The sequence below is a fragment of the Dermochelys coriacea genome, chromosome 1 (assembly GCF_009764565.3).
Source record: "Dermochelys coriacea isolate rDerCor1 chromosome 1, rDerCor1.pri.v4, whole genome shotgun sequence".
In the NCBI taxonomy this organism is placed as follows: Eukaryota; Metazoa; Chordata; order Testudines; family Dermochelyidae; genus Dermochelys; species Dermochelys coriacea.
The window spans coordinates 10,919,656-10,947,489 of NC_050068.2; the positions used below are offsets into that span (position 1 = coordinate 10,919,656).

General features: G+C 46.4%; 1 protein-coding gene across 16 annotated transcripts in view; it reads left to right on the forward strand.

The window, feature by feature from the left end:
* The window catches only part of FAM168A (family with sequence similarity 168 member A), a 362,823-nt gene that overhangs the window by 313,018 nt on the left and 21,971 nt on the right, over positions 1 to 27,834 (forward strand). For 12 of the 16 annotated variants that reach the window (XM_038386450.2, XM_038386405.2, XM_038386469.2 and 9 more), the window contains 3 exons: positions 5,209 to 5,235; positions 14,797 to 14,922; positions 15,868 to 15,906. In XM_038386450.2, coding sequence (XP_038242378.2) covers positions 5,209 to 5,235; positions 14,797 to 14,922; positions 15,868 to 15,906 — 192 coding nt within the window. The remainder of the gene's footprint in view (positions 1 to 5,208; positions 5,236 to 14,796; positions 14,923 to 15,867; positions 15,907 to 27,834) is intronic. The other 4 variants (XM_038386496.2, XM_043504039.1, XM_038386505.2 and 1 more) reach the window with 3 other exon arrangements.

Genomic DNA, 27,834 nt, shown 5'->3' on the forward strand with positions numbered 1-27,834 from the left:
AGGCCCAGGGTGGTGGAGGTGAGCTGGGGCAGGGAGCGGTTCCCCTGCATGCCCCCCTCCCCGGGTTACCTGCTGCAGCGCAGGTGGCCCTCCTCGTGCCCCCCGCCCCAGTTCACCTCCGCCTCCCTGGGCCTGAGCGCGAAGCAGCTGCCTGCTTCTTGGCCCTCCCAGGCTTTCTGCGCGAACAGCTGCTTCGCAGGAAGCCGGCGGGGGCAGAGAAGCAGAGCGGGGCGGCACGTTCAAGGGAGGAGGCGGAGCGGAGGTGAGCTAGGGCCAGGCGTGGGGCGGGAAGCTGCTGGTGGGTGCTCTGTACTCATCAAATTTTCCCCATGGGTGCTCCAGCCCCGGAGCACCCACGTAGTCGGTGCCTAAGGCACCACTTTTGGCCAGTTGATAAATTTAGAAGCCCTTTTAGAACCAGTTGTTCCCTCACAGGGGACCAGTTCTAGCAAACCGGTGCGAACCGGCTCCAGCTCACCACTGCCTGTGGATATGTACCTAGGTATGCACCCTCCCTGCCCAAGCAGTGCTTCTCCCATCTATACAGTGGTTTTTAGCAGTGTAATGTCCCACTGCACTTCTGCTGCTGGAGTCATTCCCCACCAGAGGGAAGGAGTCCAGCAGTGGGGAAAAAGTCCGGCAGCAGGGTTCTGGAAAGGCTCCAACCTTAAAAATGCACATGTAACATCTCATAGTGCTGTGTATTATTCTCTGTGGAGCACACAGAGTCGAGGAACGTTATTCGTATGCAAGATGTGGAGTGAATGAGCCAAAGGCTCTGTACTGTGCCATGTACACAATGCATCTTCAAAGGTTGTTTAAAAGCTTGTATGATATTATATTGCATTTGTTTTAAAAATAGCCCAGGAAGAGAAATTGGAAAGGTTAGGACTGTAATTCAAGGAGAGAGGTGAAAAAGGTACATAAAATGATGAAGGGTACAGACAAGATTAACCAGGGTCTCCTATTTTACCTTTTACAAATGCAGGAATGAGGAGAAAATCAATTAAACTGAAAAGAAAAAAATAGTAAAATGATAAAGGAAATTGTTTTGCACAATGCTTAGTTAACCTGGGGAACTCCATGCCACAAAGCATATTGAGGATAGGAGTTCAGCAAGATTCCAAGAGAGATGAGGTATGTATACTGATAATAAGAACATCTACACTTTACGTTAAAAGGGACCAAAACATAAAGGATGGATGTACATCTTAATACTTCAGCACATAAGCCAGCCACTGACTGTTAGGGGTTAGGAACAGGTTATCTAATATTTGACAGTTACAAGAGCTCTGTCACCTTCTTCTGAAGCATCCAGATTAGACCATTGTCAGAGACAAGGTGTCAAATTAAACGGCCCACTGGTTTGATCTGGTGTGGGAATTTGTAAGATATATTCTCAGATCAGGAAAGGCAAGCACTCAAAGCACGAGCCTCTTAATCTTTCTGACACAGCTTATTAAGCTCTGTAATGCTGGTGGTAACCAAACACTCAAACATCCAGAGATAACAGTTGATTATCCCTTTTGGTAAACTGAAGCCAAGAATGCTCAGCACACACCACAAAAAAACGAAACAATTGCCACTAGATTCTAAGGAGAAAATCCAGAAGCCCTGGCCGAAGTTCTTGTTGTTAAAGTAATTGCTGTAATTTAATTCTTGATTATCCTAGTCCCCCATCTCAGAGAAGCCACTACATTCCTCAACTTCTGACAGACCTCAGCTCACATCACACCAGGCCTATACTGATCCCTCAGTTACTGTGGCCAATTCTGAGGTTTCTGGTCCTCCATGCGTGTTGCGAGCTTCTAACATGCGTCCCTGTAAAGGCATATAAATATTTGTCCCAAACATTCTTCACTCATGCAAGGGGGGGAGTGCTTGGAGCCAGTAGATTTAACCATATTCTGTACAGATTTGCATAGTACTCGAACAACAAGCTCTCCTATGCTGTTCTCTGTTGCGGATGATACTAAACTGGGAGGAGTGGTAGATACGCTGGAGGGGAGGGATAGGATACAGAAGGACCTAGACAAATTGGAGGATTGGGCCAAAAGAAATCTAATGAGGTTCAATAAGGATAAATGCAGGGTCCTGCACTTAGGATGGAAGAATCCAATGCACCGCTACAGACTAGGGACCGAATGGCTCGGCAGCAGTTCTGCGGAAAAGGACCTAGGGGTGACAGTGGACGAGAAGCTGGATATGAGTCAGCAGTGTGCCCTTGTTGCCAAGAAGGCCAATGGCATTTTGGGATGTATAAGTAGGGGCATAGCGAGCAGATCGAGGGACGTGATCGTTCCCCTCTATTCGACACTGGTGAGGCCTCATCTGGAGTACTGTGTCCAGTTTTGGGCCCCACACTACAGGAAGGATGTGGATAAATTGGAAAGAGTACAGCGAAGGGCAACAAAAATGATTAGGGGTCTAGAGCACATGACTTATGAGGAGAGGCTGAGGGAGCTGGGATTGTTTAGTCTGCAGAAGAGAAGAATGAGGGGGGATTTGATAGCTGCTTTCAACTACCTGAAAGGGGGTTTCAAAGAGGATGGCTCTAGACTGTTCTCAATGGTAGCAGATGACAGAACGAGGAGTAATGGTCTCAAGTTGCAATGGGGGAGGTTTAGATTGGATATTAGGAAAAACTTTTTCACTAAGAGGGTGGTGAAACACTGGAATGCGTTACCTAGGGAGGTGGTAGAATCTCCTTCCTTAGAGGTTTTTAAGGTCAGGCTTGACAAAGCCCTGGCTGGGATGATTTAACTGGGACTTGGTCCTGCTTTGAGCAGGGGGTTGGACTAGATGACCTTCTGGGGTCCCTTCCAACCCTGATATTCTATGATTCTATGATTCTATGATTCTTCAGGTTCTCCTAATGTGATAGCAGAGTTCCTTATCTTTATGAAATTAATAACAGAATTGCAACAGTGCCTGGCACCATCCCTTCCTACATACTCCACAGCAGCTGTGGAGGAGAGAGAAGGATTTTATAGGCACTAAGGGTTAAATTTTCAAAAGCGTTGAAATAACTAAGTCACATTTTCAAAAGTGATTTTCGCACATAGGAGCCTGGCTCTTTGGAGCCAAAACCCCATTTGAAAATGGGACTCAAGTGCTTTTGGAAATTTTAACCAAGAACAAAAAGTCTTACAACTCCCACCTCCTTTGTGTATCTCCTACCAGACAGTACAGGTGAAGTCAGACTCGTTTTTTCTCTTTAATGACTTCTAACCGATTCTTATAATTCATTCGTAGAAGGGGATTTAACAATCAGCTGCTGTCAAACTAGTGCTCCCAAATTTGCTTATCAAACTGAAAGTAGTTCAGAAATAAATCAGCTCCACATCTGACTCTCAAATTACATCCACTGCAAAACATTATTTTGCCTCACTTATGAAAAAGTTTCTAGGTGCATTTAATAAGAAGAAAGAAAGAGAAATCCCCAGTTAAAGACTGATTCACTAGGATATCTACATGTGGCTAAGTACAGTTTTCTCTTAGGCTACGTTTACACTTCACATCACTGTCTGCAGTGTGTACGGTATGTGTCGCTACACACTGCCATCAGTGGTGATTAGCCACCGGGCCAATGGGGCCGTGCCCAGCCACCCTGGCCAATTGGGGGGCCCTGAAGAATGGGCGCCCCCGTGCCCTGATCCCGCTTTGCCTGCCCGCCCCGCTCCTACCAGGGAGTGGTGATAGGGGGCAGGGGCTTGCCCCCCTTCTGCCAGTCTGCCAGGTGCTCCTTATCAGTATACATACCTCATCTCTCTTGGAATCTTGCTGAATTCTTATAATCAGTCAAGCTTTGTGGCAGAAAATTCCCCAGGTTAATTAAGCATTGTGCAAAAAAATTCTTTTATCATTTTACTATTTGTTGCCTTTCAATTTCATTAACCGTCTCCTTGTTCTTGCATTATTTGAAAGGTAAACTAGGAGAGCCTGGCTAATCTTCTCCATGCCATTAATCATTTTGTGTACCTTTCTCTACTCTTCCAATTTTTCTTAATATGATATTTTTCAAATAAATACAATATCATACAAGGTTTTTAAACCACCTTTGAAGGCTTACCTTGTATGGGGCACAGCACTGAACCTTGGGCTCACTCATTCTGTGTCTTGTGTACAAATAACTCCCCTGGACTCAGACTGGTATACAGAGATTAGTACACATTAGTAGGAGATGTTGTGTGTGCATTTCTAAGGTTGTAGGGAAAAAATGTGTGATATGTTGTTTGAGAAATTGTGCGTGGTCCTGTGAATAAAACTGCATCCTACAACATCCACATATGGGGCAGAGTTAAGTTGTATAGGTATCCTTACTTTAATTCCTAGGCAAATTTGACATCTCCTGAATTTCTAGGGCTTTTCTGTGCAGCTAGCTTTCTCAAAGTCCCTCTCTATTTTTGTGAGTGAGCCTCTTTAAGGTCCAGTCCTGCATCGTCATGATCCACTAGCATAGGAGTAGGGGTCTAAATTAACTGATCCAAAAGCTCATTGGGAATATTTTTATTAGCCAAAGCCCTCCTTTGGGATTTAGTCACTCCCACTGAAGTTAGGAGGCCTTCAGCACCTTGCAGAGTGGGCCCTTTGTTAGCAGTCACTTCATTATAGCCAACATACAATTAAAACAGAAACATGAGGATTTTTAAGAAAAAACTAGTACAAAAGGAGCTTTCTATAGTATTCCATCCATGGATATACAGTATGTGACAGAGTGGGGAGTGTTCTCCACTGTGTTAAATGGAATTGAATTTAAGTAATACTGTGGTTCAGTGGTTGAGTTAAAACCAGTGGTCTGTATCGATACAAGGAGCTTTTACTCAAATTGAATCAGTTTCTGACATAGAGCAGGCTGGAAATAATCAAACTGCTGAAAGGAACATGCTGCCAAGGTTCATGCAACCCACTATAAATGCGTGTATAGCAGGGGAGACTCAACCTTATTTAAAGAGTTGTAATTTTGAAAATATAAACCAATTTTAAAATGTACATATGGGTTGTTTTAGATGTTAAGACTTCAGCTGCCTTGCTGTGGAAGGCGATATTGTACATTTTCAGACTCTAGAACTACTGTTCTCAATTCTGTCCAGTTTACAGGCAAACTGGTTTTACGGGGAAACATATTTGTATAGCATACTGTATGCTGTGTACATATTGGCACAAATCCTTAGTGATCATTTAAAACAAATAATTTTTATTCAACAGAGTTTCAACTCCTGCATTCAGCTAATGGTAGGAGAACTGTTTATCCTCGTCTGTTAAGCTTATGAATGTGTAACATGATAAATATGTAGAACTGATATGGAGGGAGTAAACTCAGCCTGAGGGAGAAAGCGTCTTTTACCAGTGACCCCTTACGGCATGCTGGGATATGTATTCATGATTAAAAGCTGCTTTTTATGAAATGCAAAAAAAGGTTGCTACTAGAAAGACTGGATGGCTCAGAGGATAGAGCGCCTTTCATATTTGGTCAGTAGAGACCAAATTGCCTTCTGCTGGCTGTTCAGTAGCCTCTCAGGGCATGTCTACACAGCAGCTGGGACTCTGGGAGCGTGCTTTCCAGTGGGGACAGACACACATGGTAGCTCTCCTCAAGCTGGTGTGCTAAACATAGCAGTGTGGCAATGATGGCACGGACAGTGGCTTAGTCTTGTGGCCCGAACAGAAATACACCCAACCCCTTGGGTGCATACTCGGGTGATTAGGCCAAGACGCCAATAGTGCTGCTGCGGCCACGTTGCTCTTTTTACCGTTGAGCTAGCGCATTTGTCTGCCTATGCTGGGAAGCATGCTCCCAGCAGCTGTGTAGACATACACTGAGAAATGAGTAAGTGGCTCTGTGATGGGGTGGACTAGGCCCAAAGGCCCCCTGCTAGAGGTCTCAGGGTCCTGTCCCATCTCATCCTAGAGAGGAGCAGAAGAGAAGTCCTCCAAGTGGCCTAGAGTGGTTGCAGGAAAGCAGCCAATCTGGGCCCAGAAGGGGCCGTATAAAAAGGAGTTGCAGCACCAGACAGGCAGTTCCTTGCTGGAGCTAGCAGAGTGCAGGTGGTGCTCCTTGCTGGCCAAATGGAACTGCAGCACAACAGATGGCAACCCTAGTCCCTACTAGTACTGAGCTAAGCATCTGGTTTTTGACCAGAACGCCCGGTCAAAAAGGGACACTGACGGCTCTGGTCAGCACCACCGACCGGGCCGTTAAAAGTCCAATCAACGGTGCTGTGGAGCTAAGGCAGGCTAGTCCCTACCTGTCTTGTCTTTGCACTGCACCCTGGAAGCGTCCAGCAGGTCCGGCTCCTATGTGGGGGAGGGGGTCAAGGAGCTCCGCATTCTGCCCCCATCCAGAGCTATGACAGTGCCTGTGGGCAAGAGCAGTGCGCGGCGCTTCCTGCCCCCGTGCCTAGGAGCTGGATCTGTGGGCCACTTCCAGGGCACAGCGTGAAGCCAGGGCAAGCAGGAAGCCTGCCTTTGCACCGCTGACCGGGAGCAGCTCGAGATAAGCCCACGCCCCAACCTCCTGCCCCAGCTCTGAGCCCTCCCGCCCCCCAAACCCAGAGCCCCGTCCTACATCCCAAACCCCTCATCCCTGGCCCCAGCCAGAGCCCTTATCCTCCTGCACCCCCAACCTGCCCCAGCCCAGAGCCCCCTCCCACACCCTGAACCCCTCATCCATGGCTCCACCCCAGAGCCCGCACCCCCAATCAGAGCCCTCACCCCCTCCCACACTCCAACCCCGTGCCTCAATCCGCAGTGCCCTCTTGCACTCCAAATCCCTTGGCCCCACCCCCCAGCCTGGAACCCCCAAACCCTCATCCCTGGCTCCACCCCAGAGCCCGCACCCCCAGTTAGAGCCCTCATCCCCCCGCACACACCCCACCCCTCTGCCCCAGCCTAGTGAAAGCTAGTGAGGGTGGGGGAGAGTGAGACACTGAGGGAGAGGGAATGTAGTGAGCAGGAGGCAGGGCCTCGGGGAAGGGGTGGGGGCAGGGAAGGGGGTGTGGCCTCAGGGAAGGGACAGGGCTAGGGTGTTTGGTTGTGTGGGATTAGAAAGGTGGCAACCCTAGTAGGGACAAGGGGAGCTAAAAAGAGCTCCTGGCTGGCTGCTGGGCCTGAGCATAGAAGAGAGCTAAGGGCAAGCCACTGGTGAAAGCCCCCCCCCCAACTTTTTTAGCCCACAGTGGCAACTCAGCCGAGGCCAAACCCTAAATGGACCGGGGAGACTGACCTCCTCCCTTTGCCATAGAGAGAGCTGTTGCTGGTGGGAGCTGGTGCATGTTAACAGCGGAGCAAAACTGGAGTGCTGCAAACAAAAAGCATGCGCCTCCAGGCCTATTGATCGGGCATGTTGCACCAGCACTGTACTCTCTCTGAGCTCCGCAACAAAGCAGCACGAAACTGGCAGATACTCACTGCTTAGAGACAATCCGCTTCAGTCCTTGGTACTTCCCCAGCACATTGAGACAGGCTGAGTCCATGGAACGCTGCTGCTCAGATTTCACTCGGAGGAGTCACCAGCCTCCATTATTTCTTGTCAAATCCATTTGACATTTAATTACAATCCCTGATCTATTCCACACTATTTATATAATAACAAAACAGTGCTCCTAATGACTCCACAGAGGAAGGTGACAGGAGTAGATACCATCATCTTCCATAGGGGTTCTTTAGAAAGGTTGCTAGTACAAGATATTAGCTGGTTCCTAAAAGAACTGTAAAGCTGAAGGTGGAACTGGCAGAGGAAAGCAAGTGTTTTTTTTTTTTTTAACCTTCTTGGCACTGACAGACTCGAAATGCTCAAACAGCCTAAAGCGACACCAGACACCAATTTTCAAAGCCAGACTAGAGGAGTTATCATCGCAGACCTCCTGACCCCCCCAGCACCAGAGGGGCTTAAGAAACATGGAGAGAATTTTGGGAGTGCTCCCGAATCCAAAATCCTCTCAATCCTGCCACTTTCATCCAGACTTGACTCTCATTAGAAAAACAAAAGCAAAGCTTAGCTGGCATCAATAGGTCTCTCTCCCTCTCTGTGTGTCATTTATAGATGGAATAGTTGCAAGTTTTCAAGTGAAATGTAGTTTAAAAGAAAAGAGTGCTAAGGTGTCTCTATTGATTTATTTTGCACCAAACCTTTCCAAGAGATAGTGAGCCACCAGCCATTGCATTCTCTGCAAACGTGATTTACATCAAATGAAGCAACAAAACCTGGCATCAGGCAGGTGAATGTACATCTTATTCCGCTGAGATTCAGAAACCTTCCCTTGCCAGTGCAAAAATACATTTCTAGCTTACGCCAACTCCTTGTTGTATGTGACTTTGTTTCAGAGCTTTCAATATCTTTTAGAATGAGAGAGACAAGGCAGGTTGAAAATCAATACAGAACTCCAGCATTTCAAATATTGATAAAGCATATGCAAGTCTGGCTGCCAGACAATTTCACTATAACCTTTCCTTTCCCATATACAAAATGCGTGTGCCTAGAATCCCGTGCTGTAAAGAAATGAAGCATGCTAATTATTAAGAGATGAGTGATATTTTAGAGGATCTCTGCATTAAACTTAATGCATATTCCCCTCTAGGCCTTCTGTCTTTCTATGATGTTTTTTTTGTTTTAACTTCCTGCATTCAAACATCCATTTTATTTTCCTGTAAGTAGGACACACATTTATCCACACTGAATATGGTTTCTGCCTTAACTCTACCTATTAATAATGCAGTAGAGAATAACGCAGGCCATCCATTACTTTGATGCTCTCATCTAGCAGAAAATCAACCCAGGAAATTAGGTTTATCTGTTTTTCATTTCATGATATGAAGTTTGTAAGTTATGTTCCCTCCCTCCCCCCACCCATTTCCCATTTCTGGTTACTTCATCAAGATAATTTCTGTTCTGTAAAAGTGTAAAGATAAAGTATCCTGCATATGCCCCTTCCCTCCCCACTCATAGATCACATGCACTTGAGAAGGAGGATAGGCTAGGGGTTAGGATTCTAGCTAATGCTTTGACAAATCCATGTTCAATTCCCAGCTCTGCCACAGACTTCCTGTATGACATTGGGCAAGTCACTTAGCCTCTCTGTGCTTCAGTTCCCCATCTGTGCAATGGGGATAACAGCTCTGCCCCACTTCACAAGAGTGTTTGAAGATAAATACATTAAAGATTGTGAGGCACTCAGATACTATATTGATGGTGACCACATAAGTACCTACAGTAAGACTATCCCAAACCTGGCTCCACATTCCAGGCATTCTTTGCAAGATGCCAGGTCATGAATAAATGGAGACTGAGGAAAGGATATATTCCATCATATATTTAAATGCTTAGTTCCACTTTCTTTAATCCAAGGATCGGTTGTGTGCTCTTATTACTGATATTGGCTCCATACATGCATCATGTACATTTCTAGTTGAGAGTTTTGCCTCTTTGGCTTTCCATGTCTTATCATCATGTAGTCATGTTGACTGAAGCACATGTTCCCTTAAATATAATTGATGATTGGATGATCAAGGACTCAGGACATGAGTACCCATCATTGCAGTGCTGTAGCTATTAGGTTCAGCTCAAATTACTTGTCCAGTCTCAACAACTGGAATTCAGAGGGTCCCTGTTAGAGATGGATAAAAGTGAAAACTTTTCCTTGTCAGTTAATAGTCTTTGAATGAGGCTAAAACAAATCCAACAGATACTGGTGATAACCAGGTGAAGAACTATGTTAAATCGTCTGAACTGTATTTGTCTCGGACAATACTTTGTGTGGTGAAAGAGTGCCTGACCTGACATCTGGAGGGTAGTTTACAACCCCTAGCCTACCATGATATCTCTGCTTACAGAACCTGGATGTTGGCTCTGACATCTGCGTACGAGAGAACTGTATTTGTACCATCCATGCTGTGTAGCTGTTTCAAAGGACCATAAGCTATTTCTGTTCTTAGATGCATCCTGAAATTCACATTTTGTGTAGCTCTAAGCCAGGGATAGGCAAACTTTTTGGCCTGAGGTCCACATCGGGATGAAAAAGTGTATGGAGGGCCAGATAGGGAAGGCTGTGTCTCCCCAAACAGCCTGGCCTCCGCCCTCTCCCATTTCTCGCCACCCTCAAGACCCCGCACCCATCCAATCCTGCCCCCCGCTCCTTGTCCCCTGACCGCCCCCTCCCAGTACCCCTGCCCCTAACCACCCCCCCAGGACTCTACCCCCTATCCAACTGCCCCCTGCTCCCTGACTGCCCCCCAGGACCCTCTGTCCCTGGTTCCCTTACCATGCCGCTTAGAGCAGCATATCTGGGAGCCGCTCTGGAGACAGACATGCTGCCATGCTGCCCTGCATGAGTGCACAGGCCTGCCGCCCAGAGTGCTGCCTGTGCGGCGGCGTGGCTGAGGGGGCGGGGGGACAGCAGGGTAGGGCCGGTGGCTAGCCTCCCAGGCCAGGAGCTCAGGGGCCGGGCAGGACAGTCCCGCGGACCGTAGTTTGCCCACCTCTGCTCTAAGCCATGTATTCTGTGAGGGTTAGTGATTTAAGAACAAACTGCACAAGGCCAAGATGCAAACTTCCAAACTGCTCAATCCAAATCATTTGAACCATTAATCCATTGAAACTGGCCAAGGGGCTGGGGGGAGTCACCCACAAGGATTTGATTCTACCCCTAAGATAATTGGTCTTTCCAGAAATGCAGATAACATGTCAGGGTCTTGGAAATGAGGGCAGTCTTCAGGTCTGGAGAATAAAAGTGTAAGTGCAAACAGTCAACAAAAGGGATTTTGTTACCTTTAACATTGGGCATTAGGCAGTCTCTAATATGACATTCACACTGCTGGGTGCCATGCAGGAATAAGCAATAGATACGGAAATCCTCAGTCCCTCACAAGCACTCAGGAATGGTTAAAGGCTCACGACACAGTGACCAGATCTTCAAGTAGGGGAGGGATCAGAATCCAAATTTCTTTCTTCACTACAAGCCCACATAGGAAACTCCCAATGTTCTATATGAGAAGACAGAAAGGGAACTTTGGCAATGAAGACAATAGCCTACTCTAGGAGAAGCAGTTCTTGTGCCCACTGACTTGTTCCACTGCTGATGGACAAAGTCATAGCTGATCACACTGGATTTCCAGTCTCACCAGCTCTGATTACTTGGATCCAGAGCAAGTTTTTCTCACACACCTTGGCCCCTGAAATGAGGCGGATCAAATAGTTTGGTCCATAACTGGTGTGTTAAGTCATCCTAGCACCTAACAAGGAATTCACAAAAATTGTTTGGTTTTTTAGATTTTTTTTAAATAAGAATTAAATGGAGGACATTTGTAACAATTCAAACAATTGTATCTTTTCACTAGCTCCACCCACAATGATTTATCCATGTGTTATCATCATGTAGTCATGTTGAATCATTAGAATCAAATCAATAGGCCACTTCTTGGGGATTGATCTAGCCATCACTTGGTTTTCATTCTTTAGTAGTCAGGTTCATCAAAAGCATACTAGGGTTACATACAAATCCTATTTAAGAGCCAGGACTCTCTGGAGGAAAGACAATTGTACTTCCTAAATATTGGAAGCCCTCTTTTGTGCTGTCTGATTTAGAGAGTGCCAGTTTCTATAACTCATTTGCAGCAAGATCTAGTACTGACCCAACCTCTACTAGAATATGAGGTGTGAGCAACGGTTGGTATTTTCAAAGGCCCTAAAGCAGTTAAGCTGGGAATTGGGCACTCCCTTGGGCTTCTTTGAAAATGCCAGCCAAAATGCCCAATTTAACTGGCTACCCATGAATCGTATGGTACCCAAATTTACGCTGGGCCCAGAAGGGTGAGTATTGGACAGTAGGTACCAGAGTTTAATACTAATATGCAGTGATGAGCTGCCAAAATCTTAACAACGGGTTCCCTCCTCACCCCACGAGGGGGTCGTTGCCCACCCCCACCCCCCGGGACTCCTGCCCCATCCAACCCCCCCGCGTTCCTTAACACCCCCCAACCCAATCCACCCCCCTCCCCTGTCCCCTGACTGCCCCCAGAACTGGGCAGGAGGGTCTCGTGGGCCACCGTAGTGGGTGCCCACCGCACCCCTAAGAGCCAGAGGCATCTGCCGGGGGTAAGCTGGGGAGTCCTGGAGGTGCTTACCTGGGGCAGCTCCCAGGGAAGCATCCGGCAGGTCCCTCTGGCTCCTAGGGGTTAGGGGAGCGTAGCTAGGGGGGGAGCAGGGGGAGCGGCTGCTCCCCCACTGATCACATCAAAAGTGGCGCCTTGGGCGCTGACTCCATGGGTGCTCCGGGACTGGAGCACCCATGGGGAAAATTTGGTGGGTGCAGAGCACCCACCGGCAGCTCCCCGCCCCGCACTCAGCCCCAGCTCACCTCACCTCCGCTCCTCCTCCTCCTCCCCCCCGAACTCACCGCCCTGCTCTGCTCTGCTTCTCCGCCCCCATCCCCCGGCTTCCCGCGAATCAGCTGTTCGGCAGGAAGCCGGGGAGGGCTGAGAAGCAGGCGGCAGCTTCCCGCTCAGGCCCAGGGAGGCGGAGGTGAGCTGGGACGGGGAGAGGTTCCCCTGCGCCCCCACCCCCGGGTGGGGTGGGGTGGGGTGGGGAGCTGCTTGCTCCAAATTTTCCCCTTGGGTGCTCCAGGGCTGGAGCACCCATGGAGTCGGCACCTAAGGCACCACTTTTGGCCAGTTAAATTCAGAAGCCCTTTTAGAACCAGTTCTCCCCTCGCGGAACAACTGGTTCTAAATGGGCTTCTAAATTTAACAACTGGTTCTAGTAAACCAGTGCGAACCAGCTCCAGCTCACCACTGCTAATATGCAACAAAAAATTGTGAGGGCTCCATACTGTCAAGGAAAAAGGAGACCTGTTAAACCTTTGAATAACAAACTCGGGATACACCATGTACCTACTGCAGAACTCAGCTTGCAGGAGAGCTTTCATATTGATGAGCTAACCTCGCTGTTCTTGATGTGCTGCCAGAAAGCCCCTGGTTTAGTGACTGCCGTTTTGTCACAGTTGACAATGCACTTGATTGCAGTATAAAAGACTTTTTAAGATCAAAGCCAGTGGTAGTCCTTATCAGCTTGCTTTGCATGTTTTCTAATGTCCTTTTTATGCAGGGCTTTGGAGCTGTGCTCCAGCTCCAGGCAAAAACCTGCAGCTCCACTGCTCCAGAGCTGCTCCGCGCTCCAGCTCCGGGCTCCGCTCCAAAGCCCTGTTTTCATGTGAGAACAAAGATTTTGGGACCTAAGTAGATACAAACACATGAAAAAAATGAACATGGAAATTCTTTCCAAAGTGTTCTGAATTTTTGTCTTTCAATTTTCAGTTCAATTCAATAACACTTGTATTGGCATGATAAGCTGTGCATATCTTGCCAGTATTTTCTCTGCCTTTCATACAAATCCCAGTAAGGCCACGCTCCATGGAGTAGATCTGAATAGCTCTCAGGAGCTCTGTCTGGAGTGGTAATGCCACTCTTAAAAGTCAAAGTCAATCCAACTGTTTGTTTCTTATTAACAGAGACATAACTGTTAGTTCTCTGGTGTCTAAGAACCATGTCTAAGTGGATTTGTGTTTTTTTTTCTCAGTGTTTTTGGAGTCTGTTACTTGAAGATCATATAAAAGCTTTTTTTTTGTTAGAGATGTTTCAGTGATGGCAGGCAACCTTAGGGGGGTTCCACTCAAGAGCTTCAAGGCAGCCATATTAACCAAATATCATCACCCCTCCCGAATCATGCAGTGCCTCAAGCTTTGATCTGTTTTGGGGGTTTTGCAACTCTTCTGACTTTGACTTTGTACAGACAATGATGATCACCTTCTAAGTTACAGGGTGATCTACCAAAAGCTATTGTTTCTACTGAACACTGTTTCCAAAGGGCATAATATGTTCTATAGCCCAAGTCAGTCTAAACAGGGTACTGAGGAACTGCCAATCCCTTCTACCTTCTGATAGGCACAATTAATTCTATCTTATACTCCATAGCACCTGCCATATGAGCGTCTGGCTAACACTATGAATCAAAACCTTCCAGCCTAGCTGTGAGGTAGGCGAGAATTAACATTTCCATTTTACAGTTGAGGAAACTGAAGCACGGAGCAGTTGTGACTTGTCTGAGGTCACACAGGAAGTAGTGCCAATGCCAGGCATAAAACTTAGCTCTACTGACTCCCAACCCATCCTTTAACCGCAGACTGGCCTTCTCCTCAGCCGTGGCAGTCCTCTCACATGAGTTCACATTCCCTCCCCCATCTCTTCTCGAGAGCTGGAGTCTATTGCTTTCTAGATACATATTGTCAGTATTGTTCAAAAAGAAGAGGATGGTGGGGGCTATATATATGGCCTTAGCCTGTTGATGCTGCCTTGAAAATCCCTGGGATTATCCCTGCAGACCATATGCTTAATGTGTAGATCTGTGTAGGTCTCTCACCCATAGGCATAGTTTGACTTCTATATCTGAGGAGGCGGGCAGCTCCAATCAGGCCAATGGGGCTGTGTATGGGGATGTGGGCAGCAAATTCCTTGCCTGGCAGTTTGCAGAGACCTGCCCACCCTCCTCCCCCCCACCCCCGCAAACTACTCCCATGCTCTCTCCTTAAGAGACCACCAATCCTTGATAGGTAATTTTCTGGTTTTCCATATCCTTCAGCCTCAGGAAATGTGACAAATCATGATATGAAACTCCTAGGGGTTTTTTTCCTTTAAAAAAATGACAGTTTTAATTTCACTATCAAGAAAGGGATACTGTGTTGTCACTGTCATTGACATTCCAGTGTTCGTTCCTGTATAACACCTTTTCTTCTGTCTTCACTCAAGCTACACTTCTGATGAAGCAGGCCTGGCCACAGACATCCTCCTCTTGTGCCACAGAGGGTACCTTTCACCTCCCAGTGGACACTGGGACTGAGAACAGAACTTACCAAGCTTCATCTGCAGCATTCAGTAAATACATCTTTTCTTCTGGGGGTTTACTTTGTCGTTTTTCCTTCTGTTTAACTCCTCTCTCTCTCCAGTGGCTTGGGGGTTTATGTGGGACATTTGGTCTGCTGACAATATGTTGGTTAACTTTGTGTCTGTTAAGGCTGCTTTGGGTATTGGGAGCCAAAAGAAGTAAATGATTATTAATAATACTGGGCTCAATAGCATTTACTTATGTAGTTGGGAAGAACAATTCCCTTCCACTGCAGGAATTATTGGCTGAAATTCTATAGCAGGAGGTCACATTAAGGTGATCATAATGGTCCCTTCTGGACTTAAATCCTACTAATCTCTGAATACCTTCTTGTCCTGAAGACAAGCTAAATATCACTGCCCCAAATAAATTTGCATCCATAAAAAATATGCCAAGGAGGAAAATATTTGCACCTACTTGTGTTAATTAAAAAGAGATAAATATGGGGTGAGTAGGAAAGCCTCTATGTTTAAATTATATCCTTGATCACTGAGAAAAATGTAAATCATTTTCAGATATTATATTAATATTTTAGTGTATGATGCCCTTCCTCTTTAATTTGCAGAAATCTATTTAGTACAGGTTTGGCCAGATTACTGTACTTGGAATCTCTCTGGTCAAATAATGAATTCTACTTTGGTAATATGCAACAGAACACATGCATATGCACACGGTAATTAAGCAAAATAGTTTGTGTAGAGCAGAATCCAGGAGAAGAGAGGGTCACTTCAGCTTTCATTCAAGAAGGCAACAGAAACTGGTAATCCCAAAATAAAGATGATTTTCCAGGGATTCAAGTGAAACTCTCAGTAGGACTTTCCCATCGACTTTCCTGCTGTTAGGCTTACGAAGCCCCAGTTATCACAATACCCCAACCGATGGCTATGTATCCTTCTGTTGATAAGTTTCCTGTTTTGTTTTGTTTCAACTTGCAGGGCAACAGTTTTCCACTACACACTTCAACTACGGTCAATGTATGTATTTGTCACGAGGGTACCTTTGTTCCAGTGCAAATCCTTTAATTAACTAGGCAATTTTAAAGTTATATTGTGCATACTAAAAGCTCATGCAACAATTGCCATTTTAAATGCAAGCCATACGTGGTCCACAATCAGCCCCCAAAAGTCACTGCTCTGTACCTCTGAAGTGGCTGCACAGCTCTGTACTGATACAGAAGGACAGCCTAAGATGAATGCATCTGGTTTTTCTATTTGGTGATAACCCAACATCTGTCTGTAAAATATTATTTAGGTAGAAGCAACAGAATTCCTCTGAGATGGAAAATTCTGCCTATTTAGGATTTTTTTCTATCAGTCTAAAAGTTAATATGAAAAAACGTCTCTGCTATTCAATGCACTGCAGTACTGCAGAATCTATAAGGTTAAGATTTACAGGGTAGAGGGGATTTAGCCACACATCTTCCACTAATTGTAATGGAAGATGTATGACTAAGTGACCTGTACTGCTTTTAGCAGTGTTGCAGCCATGTTGGTCCTAGGATATTAGAGAGAGAAGCTGGGTGAGGTAGTATTTTTTATTGGACCAACTTCTGTTGGTGCTAGAGACAAGCTATTTTGCTTACACAGAGCTCTTCTTTGAAAATCTCAGCCTGCAGCTAAACACACTAAAGGATAAATAAACTTCCTCATTCATCCCAAGAAAGTGCTAATAGTTAAATCCATAGGTGGTGTAATGGAGGATGGGGGAGACTAAGCCTCCCCACCCTCGCACTGCTGGACGGGAGGGCAGTGCTGGATTTGGGACCCAGAAATCTCCCCCTTCCACAACCCCAGGGCTGCAGCAGGGGCACAGAGCTTTCCGGTCTCAGGGCCACAGCAGTGGGGGGGGGGGAAGAAGCAAGAAGGGGCAGGGCCGCAGTGGAAGGGGCAGAATGGGGACGGGGCTGTGGGCGGAATGGGGATAGGGCTGCAGGGGAGAGGGTGGAACCTGGGAGTGGCTCCTAGCTCAGAGCTCCAGCCAGGGTCTCTGCTGCAGTCCTGGCTGAGAGCTCGACCCAGGCCAGGGCTGAGCTCTCAGCCCCTGTTCATCCACCGTGGCCCGGACCAAGTTCTCAACCCCTCTTTCCCCCTCCCCCCCCCACAACCCAACTGGGGCCATGAGGGGCTGAGAGCAGAGCAAGGGTGTGGCCTCAGCCAGAAGAGGCGGGGCAGCGGGCTAACCTCCCCGAAGGGGGAGAGCTTCACCTGCTGCCCCTGGTAAAATGATCACAATTAGGCTTTAAAATTAACACTGTTCTAAACACTGTTTCTAGAACTCTCAAACATCTTGCGTCATTAAAACTTGATTAAAGATTTTAATGCACAATCCAGTACAAATTGTTCTGTTTTAACTTTTTCCAATTAATAAATACATCAAATTTAGATTACATCTGTCTAGAGTACTGTGTCATCTATTTTTTATTTTGAAATAACAGCTAAATTATCAGTGAATCAGGAATCCAGAAACTCTGGCAAGTTTGAGTGATTACAGTTCATAGCAGTAAAAACATGCAACACTTAGCATTTCCACTTCCTCTAAATCTACATATAATTAATCAGGAATGAGATCTGATGCCAACTAATCACAATCTAGTAGGTCTTTGTTAAACTGATTAAAAGATCTAGGCCAAAAGCAGAGAGAATGTTTTGTGGAGGAGAATGGGGTTGTTGAGGTAAAACCTTTGTAAATGGATTTGCTGTGTACTAAGAATTCTACCAGCCTTTAAATAGCAGTTTCCTGCCCCTTCCACTGATATGGTGAATGTGGAGGTGAATGGAAAGGTCGTTGCTTTAATAGGGTTTTTAAATGATTACGCATTTAGCAATATCACTTTAAAGCTTTTTTCAATCTCACTTCCCCAGTTTTAGTTTAGTTCCCATTGCTAGGCTAAACATGACCTGGCAGCATTTGATGGGTCAATGTCTATGGTTCTTAATTGTGATGCTAGATGCAGAACTAAAACATTAGCACATGGAAAGTGGCCCACTTTATTGTAAAAGCCAGCACTGCTGGCTCTTGGCACTTTTAAGCTGGAGGGCATTTGCTATGGAAACACAGGAGGTTCTTCCTTTAGGCTGTTAGATTGTCTGTGTGAAATGAATGGGTTGTTTCAGTCCACTTCCTAGTGGGTAAGTGACACCCCACAATTTGTATAGTATAGCAGTGTTGTAGCCATGGTCGGTCCCAGGATATTAGAGAGACGTGGTGGGTGAGGTATATCTCTTTTATTGGAGAGCTTTCTGTTGATGAGAGAGACAAGCTTTCTAGCTTACTAGAGTTCTTCTTCAGGTCTGGGAAACTTACTCAGGGCATGTCTACTCTTAAAATGCTGCATGGGCCCCACTGCGCTCTGTAGCTCTTTAATGAAGATGCTCTACGCAGGATGGGAGAGAGCTGTTCCTCTCAGCATAGTTAATCCACCTCCATAAGATGCAGCAGCTGAGTGGAGGGGAGAAGCTTGCCCAGCAGTGTAGAGCTACCGACACTGGGGATTGGGGTCATGTGCACCCCCAGATTTCTGCGAGGGCTGAGCCGTCCTCCTCCTCCTGCTGCGCCTCCCGCCCAACATGTTTCTGGCTTGCTCGGCCCCTCTCCCTGGCAGCCAGGCCCGGGACAGAGCCACTTCTCATACTGGGTGAGGGTGGCCTAAGGTGGCCACGTGCCTGTTCTCGACTGGAAAGTCCGGTCAAAAAGGGGACCTGGCAATATCCGGTCAGATCTACTGACTGGACACCCAAAGTACGGTTCCTGCAGGGAGGCAGGGAGCCGCTGGGTCATCACCTATTCAGACGGGGCTGCCTCCTGCCTGGCAGCAGGCTGCAGCTCCCAGCCTTGACTCTGCAGGCGAATCCCTCCTGACCTGGGCAGGGGGGGTGGGAGGGAGAAGCAGTGAGCGACAGTGGGAGATGGGAAGAGGAGTGGATGGGGTAGGCCCTCGGGGGAGAGGCGGGGCAGCGGAGGTCCGGCACTCCTGCCTGAGTGCCCGTTTTTTAAATATTACCAAGTTGACAGCCCTGGGGTGGCCGCTTTGGGTTGCTGCCTCTGTGCAGTGCAGCAGCTGCCTGAGAGACAGCCTGGCTGGGGTGGTGGCGTGGCCAACCCCCTCCACTCCCAACCTGGCCTGGCTGCCAGGAAGTGGGACCAAAGCGAGCCGGAAACGTGGTGGTGGGGAGGAGTTCTGGCTTACCTCCGCTCCTGTGCCCCGCAGTTGAGCCTGGGTGGGGAGCGGAGGGGGCGGGGCACTGCCACCTCCCCAGCCAGGCTCTCGCAGGCACAGAGGCAGTGACCCTGAGCGGCCGTTCTCGGCTAGTGTGAGAAGAGGGTCCATCCTGCCCACTCCCTGCCCGAGCCCATCTGTCAGGGACAGGGGCCGAAAAAGCCAAAAACATGCCAGAGGGGGAGGTGCAGGTGCAGCAGGAGAAGGACAGAGCCCTCTGCCCGCAGGTAACTGTCGGGGAGAGTGCGGCAGCCCCAGGCCAGGCGCAGGATGTGGGGGTCGCTGGAGGAGGTGCCAGGAGCAAGTTCCCTGGCCTCTGCTCAGCCTGAGTTTGGGGCATTACCCATGCCCCTCCCCCTGCTGAGGGGTCCGTAAGGGTATGGGATCTCTGGGGAAACATTGTGGTGCTAAGAGTCCCCCGGCGCCAGGCCCAGCCCAGAAGCATGAGCTCCCCACTTCTGTGGCCTCAGCCCCAGGAGCCCGCAGGATTGGCTGCCCTGGCCCAGGGAGGTGGGGCAGACAGACCTGTGCCCCCTCTTTACATTGTGTCATTTCTCCCCCCCCCCCCCCCCCCGGATCAGCAGGCACAAGTCATCTCTGGCTGAGCAATGTAGTTATACTGTTGCAGGTCTGTAGTGTAGACCTGACCTCAGTGTGTCACAATTAACACCTTTATTGGTCGTGCAGCAAAGACTGAGGAAGCCTGGGTACACTCTCAGCGCTGCAGTAGCGAAGCTTCACCGCTGTAGCACTTAGTAAAGATGCTGCCTGCACTGACAAGAGAGCTTCTCCTGTTGGTAGAGGCACTCCACCTCCTTGAGAGGAGGTAGCTGTGTCAACAAGGGAAATTCTCCCATTCACATAGCACTCTCTCCATGGGGGTTTAGATCAGCGTCACTCAGGGGGGGTGATTATATGGACATAAGTTTGTAGTGTAGACCAGGGCTGAGAATTTAATGGGCCCTGATGACTGAGGGCTGATCTACACTGAAAAGTTACATCGGCATGGCTACTTCTCTCCAGACCCTTGGGAGACCTAGTTAAACCGACCTAACACCCAGTATACATGGTGCCAGGTCAATGGAAGAATTCTTCCGTCGATCTAGGCCTGGCCTACATTAAAAGGTTAGGTGACCCAGAGTGTGAAAAATCCACATCCCTGAATAGTGTTGTTAAGTCAACCTAACCCCTGGTATAGACAGCACTAGGTCAATGGAAGAATCCTTAATTTGACCTACCGCCTCTTGGGGAAGTGGATTACCTCTGCCAACAAGAGGGTTCTTCCGTAGGCATAGGTAGTATCTACATGGAAGGGATGCAGCTATGCCACGGTAGCATTTCAATTGTAGACAAGCCCCTAGCTACCACCTCTTGGGAGGTGGATTGACTATGCTGTTAGGAGAACCCCTCCCAACACTGTAGTATGTGTCTACACTGAAATGCTCCAGCGGCACAGCTGTAGCGCTGCAGGTGTACTACTGTAGCATTTTAATTGTAGGCATAGCTTGAAACTCCCCCTTCATCTCTAGCAATGGTCCCTCCAACCCAGAGCTATGGCACATTAGCAGAGAAAGAACGGATGAGGATTACTCTGTCATTTACAAATCATACCTGTGTATTCCTTTCCATGCTTTCCATCTTAGCTTTAAGCATGGATTCCAATGACTGATGCGCACAGTCCCAATACGCACATTACTGTAGGTCAGAAAAAGGTAGGTCATGGATATTCTGCCATTTATTAACATGTTTGTTCCAAACTACAGGGATCAGAAAGCATTTAGAGGCTGTTTGCTAGTCCCATACAGTGTGCTATTATCTACAAGCTGTTTTAGGCTTGTGAGGATAAGATGGAATATTAAAGGCATTGAAATCTTGTCCTTCGTTAATTGCTGTCCTGAACATTGGCAGATTAAATTTTCATTGTGTCAGAATTTTTTGATGTGTAATCACTTTTTAAGAGGCTCCACTTTTCCACCTCTGCTGTTTGAAACTGTGCTGTAGCTCATCAGTCTTCTGGGTTAGATTATCTGGTTTGATGTTGCACAGGCTTCATAATATGATTTCTAACGTTCACAAAAATGAGAGGCGTTCCAGTCAGAGTCAGGCACTTCCAGGCAGGCACTGGGGCTGTCTTTCACACACACTACGTCCACACAGCACTCAGTCCTCATTTGCAGTACCTTCTTGCTCATCTGATTTTCCAATTCCCCTGCACAGTTCTGTTTACCATTCTGACCTGCAAGCACTCCTCTTTATTCTAGTCCTTAGCTACACCTCAGCATAGACTAAATGTAATGCAGACCTTTGTGGTGGTTTTGTAAATGAACACATTTCCATGGATGATATTAAGACTCTCCAACTCATTTGTGACCTAAGTCGGGTTTGTACTGAGGTGAAAGGCTAGAGCGCATAGAGACGTATTAGTCTGCCTTAAAAAGAACTTAAACCACAGCTGTAAGGTTTTCTAGAATTCCCCCACTAATTTACCATTAAGTACAAATGATTCAGTCAAAACTTCATACACATGACCTTCATTTTAAGTGTCTGTGTAACCCTTTAACTCGAAAGAGAGAAAATCAACATAGAATTCAGGTACCCTTACATCCTTTTTTTTTTTTTTTTACAGGAATCCAATAATTCCTCTGTCCCTGGCTATTTCAGTAGTTCTTTATATATCTCAGAACTTTGTTTACCTTTTTTTTTTTTTTTTTTTTTTTACATTATTGTTCTGCTCTATAAGGCAAAGGGCATTTTTACAGAAGAATTGGCATGGCAAGTGAGAGGATTGGGCAGGATCTTGTGCTCAGCATGGAGGCCAGCTCAGCTGGGGCACACTGCTATCAAAGTGAAGTATGAGACGAGGCTGGGGGTAGAGAATCCTCTGCTATATGTATCTGAGTTCTAGCCTTTCAACTGAAATGACTGAGCTCTCAGCATACTCTTTTTTGAGGAAGAGAAATCAGTCCATTGGAATCCATGCTTCCAGAGCTGGTTGAGAATGTTTTTCTTAGGCAAGTGTCATCTCTTGCCATATGACAATTTCCAGACTTCAGTATGGCCAACTTCGAACATTCAAAAATGCAAGTTAGGGCCCCCCAAAACCTGGTGATTTTTAAAAGAATGGGTGGGGGACATTTTATTTTCTTTCTGGTATCTGAGCCTTTACTTTCAGAGGGGTAGCCGTGTTAGTCTGTATCACAAAAGCAACAAGGAGTCTTTGTGGCACCTTTGTGGCCCAAATGTATTTGGCATAAGCTTTCATGGCTAGAACCCACTTCATCAGATGCATGGAGTGGAAAATACAGGAGCAGGTTTAAATACATGAAGAGATGGGAGTTGCCTTACCAGTGGAGGTCAGTGCTAACGAGCAATCAATTAACAGTAGGGATACAAGGGAGGAAAAATAACTTTTGTAGTGGTAATGATAGTGCCCATTTCAACAGTTGACAAGAAGGTGTGAGTAACAGTAGAGGGAAATTAGTATGGGGAAATTAGGTTTAGGTTTTGGAATGACCAACCACTCCCAGTCTTTATTCAGGCCTAATATGGTGGTGTCCAGTTTGCAAATTAATTCCAGGTCTGCAGTTTCACATTGCAGTCGTTTTTGAAGTTTGTTGTTGAAGAATTTGCCACTTTAGGTCTGGTTTATTGAGTGACCAGGGAGATTGAATTGTTCTCCTAATGGTTTTGAATGTTATATTCCTGATTGTCAGATTTGTGTCCATTTATTCTTTTGCATAGAGACTGTCCGGTTTGGCCCAATGTACAGGCAGAGGGGTATTGCTGGCATAATGACAGTATATATCACATTGGTAAATGTGCAGGTGAATGAGTCCCTGATGGTGTGGCTGGACGTTGTTAGGTCCTATGATGGATTTTCCTCCTGTATTTTCCATTCCATGCATCTGATGAAGTGGTTCTAGCCCACGAAAGCTTATGCTCAAATAATTTGTTAGTCTCTAAGGTTCCATAAGGACTCCTCCTTGTGTTGAGCCTTTAAGGTTCAGTTTGCCAGCTTTTCTCTGCAACCACAAGGGATGGAAACTGACTCTTTTAAAAAGGGAAAGACTGAGATTGCCATGTGATCCCCGGAGCTGGGCATTTGAGAAAATTGCCAAGTCTCTTGAGACTAGTTTGCAACATGGATTCCTCCTGTAGTCTAAGTCAAGAATCATATATGGTGAGCAGTAGCAGAATTTAGAAAAGTCAGTCTGCCTGCCATGGTTGATACTATCCCGTTGGAACTTGGCTGATACAGTCATGCTTTCTTCCCCTCTCCCAGGAAAGTGTAAATGTTTCTTCTACTATTTATCTAAAAAAAATGCTGCTTCTTTGAAAAGTTTCTTTAGTCATTACCCACCAGCCCAACAAACTTTTTAACTCTGGAACACATGTGAATGGCTCATAGGACAAAGGATTGGCATTTATTATAAATAGTAAATGACCAATGTGTCCTTGTGTTGAAATGTAATGTGGCACCACTTTCAGTACCTCCAAGTTGCGCTAAGTTATCCTTGTTAAGAGCAGAATTGGACAAAGCCAGAGTGTCTCTGCTTTTTTTAAATGGACAGGAGATTAAAATGATTTATTGTGTCACTGATCTAAAATTAGTGGATCCTATGCTGAATTGATAAGCGGTGCACTTTCTACAAAGGGCTATTTCCCAGTGAGGCAATGGAGAAATCCACCCTTGATCACCCAGACTTTACCCTCCATTCTTCGTTCTTCGTAGCTTCTCAGAAGCTTTGAGGGCTGTACTGAATTTTCATAAAGCACAAGAGACTGCAGCCGCTATCATCAGTCATGTCAGGTGCCTCCCTTTGAGGCTTAAATGGTGGTGCATTGCATGCTGGGATGAGTAGTCTTTGTGAGCCACACCTCTGTCTGAAATATGCAAGTAACCACAAGACACACTGTTGAACTCGGTTAAACACAGTCGTGCAGACACATATGGGCCACTTCTGTCCTAGAATACAGATATGCGTCCTATTTTTCCTGCTTATGTCATTCTGGTGGGACAAAGCAGGCAGAAAGCTGACTTACCTGGCTGGCTGTGGGAATCCCCAGAGGGTGTAAAACCACTTGAGGAGAAGAGGAGCTGTTCTCCTGGGGTTCTAGTAAACTTGTGCCCAACCCTGTTATCGTCTGTCCATGACAGAGGGGCTTCTTTCTGAAGCAGGGCAGAACCAATAACCTCCCTGTGGAGATTTTATTCTGTTTTTCCTAACAGCTCCACTGGATCCAGTGTTTTGTCTGCACATAAAAGAGATGATGCTTCTTTTAGAAGTGTCTTTCATCCATCGGGTGATGCAGCACTATTGGAGAAATGTTTTGTTCCTGGCCCTCTCTCTCTCTCTGAAGGGCCCTGCCGGCTGTGGGACCAATGCAGTTCAGCTCAGGGTCAGGGGACAGGATTGCCGCACCCCATAAGGGGAGTCTACACACCATGTGCCCAGGTGGAACCTAGCTACATGTGGGCTCACTGTTCCCTGGGGGCTTGGGGAGTGCTTGGTCAGATCATGCACAGCTATACAGGTCACAGCTATACAGTTAGCCATTGGCACCTGATAGAATGATGGGCAACAGTGTTAAATTGCCATTGCAGCCCTGAGGATGCCGTCCTGTTTGTGGAGTGGGTCCAAAATCGCTCTGCTGCATGAGGAGAGATGTTTTCATCCCATGCTTTCACAAGGACAGCCCTGTGCCAAGTCCTCGTTATTCCTGGCTTGATGCAATAAATAGAATTGCCTCTGTAAGAGGAGGGGTAAGGTTCCCTTTTCTGGACTCCAGCCGCACAAAAGGAGCAAGTGGGCTTGTGTTTTTAATAGCAACAGAGCTGGCTCACTGCTTTTGTCATAATGCAAATGGGACGGCAGGGAGCAGGGCTGTTACAAAGATATCTGAGAAACACCCTATGAAATATGGTGACCTTTGTAGATACACTACCCCGTTTAGTCACCATAAACAAGCCCCAAAATCCCCTATTACGATCTTCATATATAGGGGAATCAGCAGCTTCAGCTTAGGTGGAAGTCGCACTTTTCCATATTTGTCAGGTGCAGCTGCTTACATTTCAGTCTTTGTTTAAAAGGGCTTCTGTTAACTGAAGACTTACAGGGGAGAATAAGGCAATTTGTGACACTGATGGGTTCAACAGTGCTTCAGTTGCAAGATAAGGAAAACAAATTATTCATGGTACAGTCTTGTCCTGCCAAATCTGTGCAGCTAGAAACATAAAAATAAGTATGCCTGGATAGATGCTAATTATAACGGTGCGCCAGCTGCATAGAGCAGACAGAGCTGCATACAGACTCATCAGCAAGCCAGTTGTCATTGAGAGCTTGCTCCTCCTGCCATTGAAGTCAGTAAGAGCTTTGCCTTTGACTTCAGTGAATATGTCTACTCTATGATTACAAGCCCACAACTGGCCCATGCCTGCTGACTCAGGCTTACAGCGCTGTTTCTTTGCAGTGTAGAGATCTGGGCTTGGGCGAGGTGGAGGGTCCCAGATCTCAGGCTGCAGCCCAGTCCAGAAGTCTACACTGCAATGAAAGAGACCGCAGGCCAGCCGCGGGTTTGTAATCACAATGTAGACATAGACCAGTGCAAGCAGCATTGGGCCCTTCTTACTTATTTTGCATACTTCACATGCTGTGTTGATAGGTGACAACAGTTGTGGCCTCCAATTGCATTGATTCCCAAGTGTTTTATTCCTGCATTTGAATTATGAAATCAACAGCGCTCACTACTGCAGATGATTTTATTATATTATAAAATGCCTTTTAAAAAAAACCCACACATCTTGATCCATGAAGTTAAATCAGCACACTGTTCATGTTGAACATTGTGCATATTTCTGGCATCAGGGCGCATCAGGAAGAGCAGTAATACTCTTGCACTTCTTTAGCACCCTTCATGCCAAGCTCTCCCAAGTGCTTTGCAACATAAGACTTGAATCTTGAATCATGTGGGAGCTGAGGTTTGGCATCTCTTAGATGTTCAGGACCTTAGTCGATTGGGCCCACTGTATGCATTGTTCAATTGCCCTGTGAGGTTGGAAGCACTATGACCACTTGACAGATCGGGAAACCATCAATGGAAACTTCTGGCCCAATCTGTTGATTTTAGGCATTAAAAGGCTGCTCATCACTCTAATGTCTAACCAGTTATTTGGGTTCATTATAGTCATCCACAGAAGACATTGTGCCTGCACCCTGCTGGTTTGCCTTCCCCTGCTTCTACAAAGCTTTGCTTGTATTTTTGTTATGATGTGTGAGTATTAGTAGTCAGGTTACAGCTGGAAGTGTGCGAACCCACTTGTGTTTGCACAGTCTAGCTCTAACATATAATGTTGAACAGGATATTTTTCTCTGAGTAACATGTTATGAACCTAGATTAGAGTACTTTACCTAATGGGAACAGTCTGTAGCATAGTTTGATTAGCATACTTGTCAGAATAAGATCCCTGTCAATACTGCTAAGTTTAAACACTGCTATGTATTCATAGCCTGGGTTCACCTTGAGCTTCTAAATCTTAAGGAAGATGAATGGTTAGAGCAGTGGGTCCATAACAGCTTTCTTAACAATCTTAATTGTTCACATTGAAAGGTTCAGCGCTAGGGAAGGAAAAGAGAGATTCAGCCCTTCCTCTCCAGCAGTGTTATCACAAGCTTTCCAGACACTAGTTGGTGGCATAAACACTTAAAATAGTCTCGTGCAATCTAGAATCCCGAACAATTATATTACTGATGTAACCATCCAGCAGACAATGAGAGAGGACAAAAGCTCTCAGATTGGGGAGAAAATTACTTGAATATATATATTGTCTTGAAGGACATTTTGAGTTCTGACGCAATCCCTCAAATCATGCCGGGATTTTTTAACCCTGTGAGTACTGGTATTTCCCAGGGTTACACCACATAAGTTTTTGTGTTCATAAGCATTCAACTGTTTGGACAGTTGTGGATATGTTACAGACACGTTTTTCAGACACTAATCTGCATCCCCTCCCCCAGCCAAGGAAAGAAAAATCCCACAAGGACTTAAGCTGCCATACAGAGAGGTGAACCCATACAGTGAGGTGTACTGTACACCTTCAGGCCCCAGATTTAGTGATCTGGCCCCGTGTTCTGAAACGAATTGTTCTAAGGACCCATAATGTATTCACGTTCGAGAACTGTTTTGAAATCCTTATATGGCCTCATATCCAGACTCAAACAAGTTAATAAAAATGACATGGTGGTTAAAAAAATCAAAGTCTGACCCTAGCCATGTCTCCCCTAATGGGACAGCTTTGTATAGTCAGCAGTGTATAGTCAACAGTGTAACATCTCCTTTAGACTTGTACACCCTTTGGGCCAGCGCTGTCATTTATTGTGTTTCTGACAGGCACAATGGTGACCCTGACTGGTCTGAGGCTTCTGGAACAGAAACATTTAATAATAACAGGGAGACATGCCTTTAATATGTAGCTCATATACCTTCCTCCACCAAGGTCCCGGAAACAGGGTATTGTTCCCCGCAGTCAGCGGGAAGAGGCGGACCTCCAGTTGATATTTTGATAGTGTGATCCCAAAGCAGTGGCTGGGCACTCAGTAGATTGGTCAGTCTCCAGCCAGGAACCAGCATTGCTATGTTGCTTCCCAAACTGACTCAGAGTGAGGAGTTTTGCCTCAGCTGTCCTGAC